At 39.5% G+C, this 13,221-nt stretch overlaps 1 protein-coding gene across 1 annotated transcript; it reads left to right on the plus strand.

Annotated features, from left to right (window-relative positions):
* The first annotated feature begins 790 nt into the window (after positions 1-790).
* LOC137265369 (mitochondrial proton/calcium exchanger protein-like) lies at positions 791-12,475 on the plus strand. The gene is made up of 13 exons (XM_067800758.1): positions 791-956; positions 1,122-1,197; positions 2,966-3,440; positions 4,305-4,448; positions 5,541-5,678; positions 6,081-6,284; positions 7,910-8,161; positions 8,595-8,744; positions 8,956-9,061; positions 9,480-9,649; positions 10,043-10,302; positions 10,717-10,858; positions 11,708-12,475. Exons 1-13 carry the CDS (start codon positions 908-910, stop codon positions 11,897-11,899), a joined length of 2,358 nt encoding a protein of 785 aa, XP_067656859.1. The 5' UTR covers positions 791-907; the 3' UTR covers positions 11,900-12,475.
* Positions 12,476-13,221: the final 746 nt, after the last annotated feature.

The raw sequence follows: 13,221 nt of genomic DNA on the forward strand, positions 1-13,221 counted from the left end.
TGGGATGAGTTCTTTTCTTATATCTGTAAATATGGTGCTGTCATACCATATATGACTCTCATCTTCAAGGGATAAACATAATATATCGGAATTATTTACAGTGCTCTCTCCTCTTCTTAGTTTCCTCACTGTAGTGTTCATATTGCCACTTCAAAATTTAGTCAAGGTCCATCTTTGAATAGGTGATGTTACAACAGATAAATAATGCTCAAACTCTAACGGAGATTTAACAGGGGAGTGGTCTCTGGCTGATTGAACATGGGGTACTCCAATACATGTGTAGCTATAGAGGTTAAACTGACTGGGAAATGGACCTGTTTGATTCTTAAAATGGGTAAAAGAGTGAGATGATTTGTTTGTGTAGCAATAATTAGTTGGGAGGCATTTGTGTTTCCAACCTGCATTTTGAGCTATACATTTTAGCTGTTTAACATTGGTTACATGATAAATCATTTATTCATTCACAAACATGTTCTAAATCACACCACTGTTATGATAACTGAAGTAGAACTCAGTCGGTAGTTTAACTCCTTGCCAGTGTGAAACCTTTTTTGGAATATGGGTAAAAGCCGCGTAAAACTATATTCCCTCACTGACTCTATATAACAAGCGACATAACGCAAGGCTACATGGAAGGGACTTAACTCTAATATGCACACAATTTAGGAATGTTAATAATATTACTAATATTTTCAACGATGTATTTAGTGGTATCGTCATAACTGTCAGACAGTATTTTCTAAAATCAGGATTAAAAACGAGAATGCCAAACTTTCCCAGCATGCATTCGAATGACCTTGGAGGTCACTAAGATGGCCGACTGCATGAAGATTTGGGGAAAGTGTGTCGGTCAGCTGTGAATGACATTGAATTATTTTTCATGATATGCTGTGTCTAGAGGTGCAAAATGTCGCATCGGGTGATATCAAGTACCATGCCAAGGGCAGTGAACTATGGTAAGTGATGCTGAAAGATTTAGACAAAGTCTTTATCAACCGATGCCGACAGTTGCTCCAAATCAAAACAACGCCAGAGCCGGCAACACAGTTATTCTCAACTCAAGGTGATTATAATCGTGGATATACTAGTGACAGTTCATGCAAGTTTTTGTTTGTTTGCAGGGTTAAAGATCTGTCGTCGAACATCTTGTGTTTGTCGGTGCCATACTCGTTCACTCATGACTTCGAACTCAAAGAGGTTGGTATCACTGTCAACTCGCCATGTAACACGGTTAGGGCAATGCCCACGGCAACCGAATAAGGAAACGTCACAATTTTAAGAAATCTAGCACCTAGTTGATATGTCTTGTTTTCGACAATGTGTAGATTTTAACAGACAAGTTTCACAGAGGAAATAGCAAGTGAAGAGAATACCTAGTAATGAAGATGAAGAAAAATGATGAAAGAGCATATATTGATGTCACAAGATAATAATATTAATACTAAAACTGTTGTCCTGTCATTGTCTTTTGTTATGTTAATGTAGATATAAATAAAAATTAGCTAACTTGTAACGTCATGACATTAATATTTTCTCCACATTTAATAATATGATTTTGTTGCTTGAAAGTGAAATGTTCTGAACTTAGTCAATTCCTTGCTTGAAATGGAGTTTTCATTTGATGTACATGTAGTTGGAAACAATGCCATGTTTGGGTAATGATGGAGTACAATGAGAATTGATCACCACAATGACGTAAGGGTTATATCTGCCATTTGTTTATGTCTTGTGAGAAACTGTTGAAGCGGAACCATTGACCAACAGACTGTTAACCCAACAAGATAAGCAACTGAACCATGTCCACTCTGTCCACTAAATACAGAAGTGAATGGAAAGAGATGAATAGGTGACAGGTGACTTACTTTTCTTAAGGCTATAGTTTGTCATAGTGTCACTGTTGAGGAATGTTGACTGAACTGGAAATGGTTCCAAATGTCAGATATGGGTTACATGAGTATACTGACTTAGTCACAGGGTGTTTGATAATTCATTGGTTGTTTTGTGACAGCAGAGTGTGGAAGTGATAATCAAGTTACATAGTAAGGAATGAAAGAGGCATGAGCATGGCAACTGAAAGGTCTGGGACAGTTGCCATAGGCCACAATAGTTTTCTCCCAACCTTTTTATTCAACTCTCTCAATATTTTAGTGTGGAGAATAAATGGGATGCTGAAAGTTCTGTGACAGCTGCCACTAGCTACAATAATCTTCTTCCAACCACTTTATTCAACTCACTCAGTATTCTAGTTTGGAGAATAATGGGCTACCCACGTTCTTCTCTTCACGCTCTTTGAAAGCAATAAAATTAACACGAATACCCTGCCAGTGTTTTTTATTTTCACTCACCACATTACACAGAAGATGACACAACCCCTTTTTTTGAAAATTAGAGCCTCTTTTGAAGCTCTCATTAGTCATTACAATCCAAAAATATTTTGTTGAAGGAATCAATGTTTTGATGTGTGCGTCATACCTAATGAGCAGCGTAGCTGTTCTTATTAATTCTGTAGGTGTATAAAAAATTGTGTTGTTCCACTTTTATGTTTATGTAAGCTCCTTGTCATAAGCTGAAGAAATTATTCCAAATTCATAAACATGTACTTTCCAAAAGTGGAACTTGCGATAAAACATACTGCTGCACCTGATATTTTATGAACAAATAATTCAAATGTGAACTGAATGGCTAGACAATTTATGCACTCTCAATGACCCCAGGAATCCTGATGATATGCTGATGTTATTATACCTTCCAATAACACTTTACAGGTTACGTCATAGGGTATTCAAAACGTTTAGGTAAACATTGTGGTGGTTACTTCTAAAGGTATACATGGGGAAGCGGCCGTTATCCAGACCTGGATGAAGTTGTGACTTTAGATGTTTAGATTTGAGTTTGGCGATGATACCTGTCATGAATGTATGTTTTACTGTTCATGACATGTCATGCATTGTATACTTTTTTCCAGGAGTTATCTGATGACCGTGGCTAAAGTACAGACTGAAGCAACAAGGAAAACTCTATTATCACAGATTCACCCAGCTGCCTATGTTCTTTCAACAAAGTACAAGCTAGATTCCCCTCAAGACTCCAGCTACTACAAGTCAAGATATCTCATAGGCTCTTCCACACATCCTAGTAGTGTGTTTATGTTCCATAATAATATGATTTATAGAGGATTTCATACAACTAAGTTATTTTACAAAGAAGAGTCAAAAGTAGAAAAAACTGTGAAAGCACTGAAAGAGGAGGCCACTGATGTTGCTAAGAAACCAGAAGAAACTGTGGTGGTGGTGAAAAAGTCTTTATGGCAAAGATTTGTAGCAGAATGTAAACATTACTATCATGGGTTTAGGTTGTTGTTCATAGATATTAAGATTGCTGCCAGAATGGTGTGGAGCATCCTCAATGGAAATAGCTTATCACGGAGAGAACACAGACAGGTATAGTGGTACTCAAGAATGTTTACTTTAGTTCAACAGGGATGGCAATTTTCCACGAATTTAAATGCAAATCAGTTGATCTGCAGATTCATCTAAATCTGGGGAGAAAATATTTAGTGGGGTGATGTTCTGCTTATCAACGTTAAGTAACCACAAGTGTGGGCTATCAGATTTCAGAATTTCACCATAACTTCTTTAGAAACATTGTTGTGGCACCTGATTTTCATCTGAAATCACTTTCACCTGTTGCCATCTCTGATTCATAGTTCTTGTGGATATCATCCTGAAGACACCTCAAGTATGTGAGGTCTGTTTCTAGTGTCCGTTGTTTTGATGTTGCTAAAAGTGTCATAATACAACAAGCATTCACATTCTCTTTTGGTGACTGCTGCTGTGTTGCAGTGGTTAGACTTAGAGCATCCACCCTAAGTGCAGAAGGTCACGGGTTTGATTGCAGGCCATGTCATAACAAAAGATTTTGTTACTTGTTGGTCCATGCCTGGTGCTCGGCATTACTCAATTTAGTGGGTACAAAAAGGACTGGTCAGGTTGGAGTCAGTATATGTGTTCATGCTTAACTGTGGCATGGTATCTCAGTGGACTAGCTATATAAAACCAGTCAGTCCGGACTAGCACAAGCAGTCACACATGAGCGAAATATTCTTAAGTGCAATGTTAAAACCCATTTCACCTAACCTCCTCCCTTGTCTTTTAAATCTTGAGTCCTGTCAGACTTATTTTCCTCCTTAGACAGTCAGGCTATCAGATTATCAGGAGAAGTGTGAGTAAGATGATGTTTGCTCTATTTCTGAAGTATGTTTTTATAATGAAATATAATGACTAAAGAAAAATAATGTTTTGTAGCTTGTTCGCACAACTGCTGACCTGTTTCGACTAGTGCCATTCTTGGTGTTCCTGTTGGTGCCGTTCATGGAGTTTCTGCTGCCAGTTGCTATCAAACTATTCCCAAACATGCTGCCCAGTACATTCAAGGAAGAGAACAAAGAGGTGAAGTATACAGAATGGTTTCTTGTAACTAACAACATCCAGATCATGATGCAAACACTTTTTCTCATTGTGAAACATCCAAACGTAAATTTTTGAATGATATGCTTGAATAGTTACATGCCATGTTCCAAATGTAGGGATTTCCTTTAGATTCGTCTTAATATAATCATAGGCATGACCATAGAGTATAACTATTTATAGTATAGAAGATGAAGAAGAGGAAATTGTGTAGTACATATTCTCCAATGTGCTTGCCTAGTACCAAAGGAATTGTTGCTACCTGTATTCCCATGGAATGGGGGACTATGTATTCAGAAGTGTCCACATGTACATCCCAGTTCTTGTTCACTCAGTGTTTATGAACTGTTGTACCCAGTGCTTTCAAATGTGATAGCAGCCTACATTGGCAGGATTACGCAGACACCAGTTGATTTGGGGGATCTTGTCCTAATTTTCAAGGTCACTTGACACTTTGACCAAGCTCTTGTTAAAGTGATATCTGATACACTGTTGTGCCCAGTATCTTCAAATTTGGTGAATTATGCAGTCACCGGTTGATTTCAGTCACCATGACACTTTTCAAACTGATATAAAAGCGACATCTCATAAAACATTGCATCCTGTGTCTTCAGTTATGTTGACAGCCTGCACTGGGTGATTATGCAGACACCAGTCATTTCAAGGATCTTGCATGTATCCCCAAGACAGAAAGTTGTAAATCTGTTAAAAGTATTTCATTATTCTTCATTGATGGGAAACATTGACACATTAGTGGCAAACACTTGTTGCTAGCATATCTGATTAGATTGTTGGGATGTGTCATCAGATATTGTTAAAACCAAGTTCGATACTGGGTTTACAACTACATTTGTCGTAGTGCGACTGGTAATTGGTCGGTTGGCGAAAAGAAAAACTGTCTGGAAATTTTTGTTTCATCTGCTAGAAATCCAGCAAATTCTGCCCATGGTTGTGTTGTAGCGTGTAACCACTTTTGTGAAGGGAATTCTTCTATCTTGGCATATAGAGGCGGCATGTTTACTCTCAGACTCTCTCCACAAGGAGCTTGTAGAAATATTTGTCTATGTGTTGCAGCAAGAGAAGCTGAAGAAGCAACTGAAGGTGAAGCTTGAGATGGCCAAGTTCCTCCAGGACACCATCAACGAGAGTGCTCTCCAGGGCAAAAAGTCCACTGGGGAAAAGGTCCAGAAGTTCTCTGACTTCATGAATAAGGTATGCCATCCTTGCATTTGCTTTCATAGCATTGGGGTGGGGTTGGTGACCTAGTTGTCAACGTGTTTGATTGTTTCATCGAGGGCCCAGGTCCGATTCCTCACATGGGTACAATACGGGAAGCCCATTTCTGGTGCCCCCTGCCACTGTGATATTGCTGGAATATTGCAATAAGTGATGTAAAACTAAACTCATGCAGTCAGTCAGTTATAGTTGGGTATTTTTTCAGACTGTTTTAGGAGGTAGAATCAGGTAGGAAGACTTTGAGTCAATACTCTGGTGTGATATATTTGTTATTACAAGTCAGTTGTATCGTTAGTCTATGGAAACAATGACATTCTGCAATTGTGGGTCCAAGATTTTCTATGACTGAAAGTGCTCCTGATCTATCTTCTTTACCAGATTCGAAGTGAAGGTATCCGACCAAGCACAGATGACATCCTTAAGTTCTCAAAGCTATTTGAGGATGAGATGACGTTGGACAATCTGTCCCACCAGCAGCTGCAGGCACTTTGTCGTGTGCTCAGCATCACCCCCATTGGCACCGACCCCCTGCTCCGCTTCCAGCTGAAGCTAAAGCTCAGGCAGCTCAAGGCTGACGACAAGGTAGAGTCTAGACGGGAAACAATCCCTGTTTTACATATGAAATTGAAAACAAAAGAATAACATATCTTAGCTCCTATTTCTAATGTTGGAAAAGCCTCAGAATGATTGTGTTCATTGCGAGAAAGAAATGGACAATCATCAATTAACTTCAGTATGTGTCAATTCTTTGCATGTCATTTAGAAGTGAAAATACATAAGAATGAAGATTTTTATGGATATCAACTTCTTTATGTGAGAACACAACGTTTCGGAGTTAATGCTTACTCCTTCATCAGGTGACTGAGAAAGGGGATACAGAGGTGTATTTATATGTACAGGTAAAACAATAACAAAGTAACAAGTGGAATGAGTTATCGAAAGCTGGAAGCCAGTATCTATGTATTCATGTATAGCCAGTCTACCCGAGTACATCCTTACCTACTTGTGTTTGTATATCATCAACCCTCATGTAAACATGCTCACCCCCTATCGTGTGTTATGTACATCATCCTATCATGCGTAATGTATCACCATTGGCTTCCATCCTTATCCCCTATCATGTACATCGTCCTTACCCCGTATCTGTGTTATGTAAACATATCCAATCAACTGTAATGCATTACCATTGGCTTCCATCATTGTTATCATAACTATCGGCTTCCTATCAGTGCTTGTGTATACTGGCTTCCAGCTTTCGTTAACTCATTCCACTTGTTACTTTGTTATTGTTTTACCTGTACATATAAATACACCTCTGTATCCCCTTTCTCAATCACCTGATGAAGGAGTAAGCATTAACTCCGAAACGTTGTGTTCTCACATAAAGAAGTTGATATCCATAAAAATCTTCATTCTTCAGTATGTGTATCTCTTAAATATGCCCCTCAGAGACTTGTTTAATCTGTTCATTGACTGCTACAGCTCTTATCATTGCCCAGTGAAAATCTGTGTAAAACTGGTGTTCAGCAACCCATGTTTGTTGTTAAACCAGACTTGAGTGGTCAGGCTTGCTGACTTGTTTAATGCATGTTATCATTTCCGAGTTGTGTGGATCATTGCTTATGATATCAAACACTGGCTTGACAGGCTTCGATTAAACCAGACTTGAGTGGTCAGGCTTGCTGACTTGTTTGATGCATGTTATCATTTCCGAGTTGTGTGGATCATTGCTTATGATATCAAACACTGGCTTGACAGGCTTCGATTAAACCAGACTTGAGTGGTCAGGCTTGCTGACTTGTTTAATGCATGTTATCATTTCCGAGTTGTGTGGATCATTGCTTATGATATCAAACACTGGCTTGACAGGCTTCGATTAAACCAGACTTGAGTGGTCAGGCTTGCTGACTTGTTTAATGCATGTTATCATTTCCGAGTTGTGTGGATCATTGCTTATGATATCAAACACTGGCTTGACAGGCTTCGATTAAACCAGACTTGAGTGGTCAGGCTTGCTGACTTGTTTGATGCATGTTATCATTTCCGAGTTGTATGGCTCATTGCTTATGATATCAAACACTGGCTTGACAGGCTTTGACTATATTTACAAACTGCCATCAGGAATACTTGTATTTGCTGGATGCTGTGTTAAACACGAATCAAACCAATCTTGTGATCATTTTGTTCTGTTCTTTTATTCCAATCAGATGATCATCAAGGATGGTATTGAGAGTCTATCTGTGACAGAGCTGCAGGTGGCCTGCCGAGCCAGGGGTATGCGTGCCTTGGGTGTGTCAGAAAACAGACTCCGCCTACAGTTGCAGCAGTGGCTTGACCTTCACCTTAATGAGAAGATCCCAACATCACTGTTGCTGCTATCACGTGCCCTCTACCTCCCTGAGACACTGTCCACTACACAGCAGCTGGAGGCTACCATCTCAACTCTCTCCGACACACCGGTCAGTTAAGCTTCTTTGTTGAAGGAGGAAGAAATATAGAGCTTGATTTGCAATAATCCAAAAAGCATGTTAAAATCAGAATGTCATTCTGAGCTTTAATAAGTAGTACTTCATGAAGAGCTGAAAACATACTGAAAGGTACATAGATCTCAAGCACGGCATTTGAAAAGTGGTATGTATGAGTGATATTTTATGGAGTTTGTACAGTGTTTCACTCCTTAAGAAAACTACTTATGATAAATGTTGTATTACTGAAAACAAGACCTGGTAAGAATATTTCATTTAGGTTATTATCTAATGGGTTCTGAGAATCCATTCCCTCTTTGTAGTTAGGAAGCAAAATGATCCAGGAGTTCTGGCATAATTCCCTTTTTAGCACATTGTGTTTTTCTGTGTGCTGTTCACAACAATGTGTATGTGTTATTTACTGTAGGCTGCGGAGGAGGCCAAGCTGAAGGTGGCCGAGCTGAGTGGAGACAAGGTGGACAACAAGACAAAGTTGGACATCATCAGGCACGAGGAGGAGGCCATTCTGAAGGAGAAGCAGGCCCAGATGGAGGAGGAGGAGATGGACAAGGCCAAGGTGAGGATGATCCTTGATGCATTGTGATAAGCAGCTTGGACATTGACCATTTAATATCCTGAATGTATGAGTGTGATTGTGTGTGTACGGGTATGTATTTGTGGTTGTGGAGGAGGTGGTGTGCATACATGTGGGTGGATTTTGAGTGTCACTGGAGTATAGTATGACCATTAGTATGATTGTAGTAATATAGGAAAGGATTGTGTTTCAGCAATTGGAGCGTGAGGCTGCTGAAGCGCTTGCAGCACAAACTGCTATGGATACCAAGGAAGTGCTCCAGGATGAAGCTGCTATTCTAGATGTCAAGCCTGCAGAAGGTTAGGAAACCGCTTGTGATGATCCTCTTATATTTAGTTACAGCTTGTGTATGATTATATACCCATTCCAAGACATCAAAGTGCTAAGATGATCTTAATTCCCATACTTAAATAAAGAATTAGGACTGTCTTAGAGCAATGATTGGTTTGTAGAATGGGTCCCGGAGATACAAACAGGAATGTTGCATGAAAAAAATGTTTCAGAGCTATTTGTATTTTACAAAACAACCTAAAAGGTTTGTACCCAAGTTCAATTTCTGTCATATTTCTTTACTCTTCATCTTTGATGACGATGTAGGGGTGAGGAAAACACAATAACTAAATGATCTATCATAACTAACGATATATGACTGCTTAGTAAATCGCTGACATAGTGGATGTGACTATGACATGATGCCTACTGTGTTGGTATACACAGAGTTAAAGGACACTGCTCCTGTGATGGAAGAGTCAGAGGAAGAGAAGATCTCAAGTAAAGACTTAGAGGAGATTGAATCTGCCCTTGAGGAGATTGCTGAGCAGAAGCAGCTGAACATTGAGAAAGAGGAACTCCAGGATCTCAAGGAGGAAGTGGAAGAGTATAAGGAGGTGAGGAGTCATATGGGGTGCTGGGAGGTTTTTGGGGTGTTGGTGGTATACTTCCCTCAGTATTTAAATCAGTTGAACAGTATGTAGTTATTTCTGGCTTATTCCTTCATTGTTACAATTTGTGAAAAAGCCTTGTCACTGTGTCCTTTTTGAGTATGATGTAGCATGGATATGAACATTCAACCTTAGTAGAAAATCGTTATTGGTAGGCCATCAGTGGGTGAGTGAAATATGCTGGAAGAAATAAGTTAGGGATATTGGTATTTTTATGATTGATATTTTATCAGTGTGTCATTGAGTAAATAGATCATTATTGAAAATTTCAAAATTTGCATATATCCCTAACTATTTTTGTCCAGTATATGAATTGACATTATGTATGCTTGTCATTAGGACTTGGAAGACTTGAAGAGTGTTATATTGGCATCTGGGAGACCTCAAGAGGATCTTCGTGAGTCCAAAGCTGCTCAGCGTTTGACGAAGCGGGTGACTAAGATGATCTCCCAGCTGGATGATGTGATCACAGGACTTCACAAGGAGAAGCAGAAGTTTCAGGAGGAGCTGGAGGTCAAGCAGGTCAGGATGAAGTGGACGTCCGAGAACAAAGATGACGAACGACTAGAGCAGATACGCAAGGAGATTGCAGATGAGAAGTCAGTACCTGTGATCTTGTGTCTGTTGCTTGGGGTTTATGGAGTTGCTTGTGGATGTAGAGTTGAGATGGGATGGGTGTGAGTGTTTAGGAGATTAGTGGAAATTACAGTACACATCATTTTGTATTACAAAGGTGTTAAGGATTTCTGTTCATTGATTTGATTTGAAAGGTCAGTTTCCAGTATTTTCAGATGTGAAAACAGAATTTGAGGGAATTTGTTTATGCATACAGATTGAGGGTTAGCATATCAGCATCAATCTTGTAACCACAAATGTTTATTGCAATTGATGTTCGAAAGAAATATTGAATTATCTCCCTTTGATTTGTCTATCCACAATGTAATCATGACTGAGATCATGCTCAGTACCACTTCATGTTTAACACTACATTAATCTGTTGTTGTGCTTGTCAGAAACACCATCATCAGCATCAATGAGATGGTTCTGGCACTGAAGCGAATCCAGAAGGTGCCGGATGAGACAAAGCTGCAGACTATTGTGGAGGTGCTGGACCAAGATATGGATGGCATCATCGACATCAATGATGCTCTGAAGGTATGTAGCAGCACTTGCCATTGCACTTAATAAAAGCACTTAATTGTCCTCTGCTGCATGTAAGCGTGAAGTGGGGGATATACGCTCATAGCATTCGACTCTGTCCGTCCATCTGTATGTGGAATATCATAAGAAATTTTGACATACAAATTTATTCATTTCACATTGGTACCTGGGTTCATCGCAGTATGAGAAAGATGCTGGTCCAGGTTGGTGACCTTGACCATCATTTCAAGGTCACAAAGGACTAATATTTTATGGTTGTGAGTGACATATATAAAAGACCATTCCCTGGATTTTTTTCATTTTTGACAAAGTTTGTTTGATATTTGATGCAAGAAGTCCATCTGTGTTTTAATTTTTCATCTTAAATAGTGTTGCATTGTCACGTATTACCTATCAGTTGACTGTATGGTGTTTTGTTTGTGGTTGAGTTGCACAGTCATCAATATTCAAACTATATGGTAGTTGACTGTGAACAATAAAGTGTTGACAGCCAGACAACCCAGTGATTGACATCATGAGCATTGATCTGCTATAGTGGGACATGATAGCAAACATCAAGAAAGTCAGCAAGCCTATCCTCCAATCTTGTCACTCACCTCTGTTAACATGGATGTTCAGTCAGAGTAAAACAGGATTATTACATCAAGAAGCACCCCTTACACTTTAATATTTTTAAGTGTTCACTTGTCATGCTGAACACCCGGGTTGGATTCCCCACATGGGTACAACATGTGAAGTTCATTTCTGGTGGTCCCTGCCTTGATACTGATGGAATATTGCTAAAAGTGGCATAAAAGCAAATTCTTTCATCCACTAATATTTTGTAATTTCTGTCTGTTCCAGGTAATCGAGACCCTAGGGCGAGAGAATGTGAAGTTGAGCAAGTCCCAGGTGGCCGAGATGCTTGAGCTGCTGAGACAGGAGGATGCCATTCAGGAGGAGGAGAAGCGTCGTGAGAAGGAGGAGAAGGAGAACTCAAAGCAGGAGACACAGCAGGAGCAGCAGCAGCAGCAGCAACAACAGCAGCAGCAGTGATGGTTGCCGACGATATCTTCTCATTCCTTCTACAGCAACAGCAGCAGTAGTGTTTGCAGATGATGTCTTCTCATTCCTTCTAGAGATATGATATTAAACTATGAAGTAAATGTATAGGCACAGATACAGTCCCAGAGGAGAACAACAAGAGAGCTGTGTTACAGACTCTGTGGCTTGAGCATTTTGATGAGAAAACACTTGAATATTCCACAACCCAACCAACTATGTATGCATGAATCCAAGTTTTTGATCACCCAGTGGTCTTGATTGTCAGGCATTATTTGAAAAGTGACTTCTTGTCATTAATTAGGTTTGTTGATTATATGGTGAATGTGAAGATGAGGACTGACTGGTACCCATTGACAGAATTGATAGTTACATCGGTGTTATTTAAGGTCTGATGCCTTGAAAGTTCTGTCAACTTTTACCAACAATATTTGTATGAATACTGAATTGTGTTTACATTGTTGTGTAGTGGTATTCATTAGTGCTGGAACAGAAGGAAATGTAAATATGAAAGAAGGCATATTTGTAACTGATAATGTTTGAAGCATATTAAAGTTATGTAGTATGCAGTACAAGTGGCAGTTTGAAAGCATATCAGAGACTTTATGTTGAAATTGTAAGGAGTGTCAAAATGTGATATGGCTGGCATATTAGCGATACATCAGTTGCCATGGTAAATGTCATAGTGCTAACATACAGCTGGTAGTAGTGCTGATCTCGTATAACCAGAATATAGAGACATGTTCCTCTGATAATCAACTTTACCAGATCTTGATGTGTTCAGACAAACCAAAGAATATTCATGTGAGTTACTGTGTATGGTTTTAGACATGATGATGCATTGATCTCATCAACATCCATCCTCTCTCTCTTATACAATACTTTTCTGCATGAAGTTCTTGGGCAGTGGGGTAGCCAACTGGTTAAGGTGGTTGCTTGTCACACCCAAGATCCGTGTTTGATTCCCCTCATGGGCACAATATGAGAAGCCTATTTCTGGTGTCCCCAGCCGTGATATTGCTGGAATGTTGCTAAAAGCAGCATAAAGCCAAAGTCACTCTCTCAGTCATGAAGTTCATGTATATCGTCGATTGCAGCCTTTCTGCATTAGCTATTGCAGACTGAGACATCTTAAAACCTCATGTAACATGACGAGTTTGTATCCTGACTGTAGGCAGTTCTGAATGGATATATATTAAAGGCTTGGGCGATAGAGGAGAAAAGTGTGGACTAGACAGGTCACGTTGGTGCTTTTAGTGTTAAAAGGGAAGTGGTTCAGGGTGATTGTATGTTTGCTTCTGCAAAAACTGAAAGGA

Source organism: Haliotis asinina, chromosome 15 (assembly GCF_037392515.1).
Source record: "Haliotis asinina isolate JCU_RB_2024 chromosome 15, JCU_Hal_asi_v2, whole genome shotgun sequence".
In the NCBI taxonomy this organism is placed as follows: Eukaryota; Metazoa; Mollusca; class Gastropoda; order Lepetellida; family Haliotidae; genus Haliotis; species Haliotis asinina.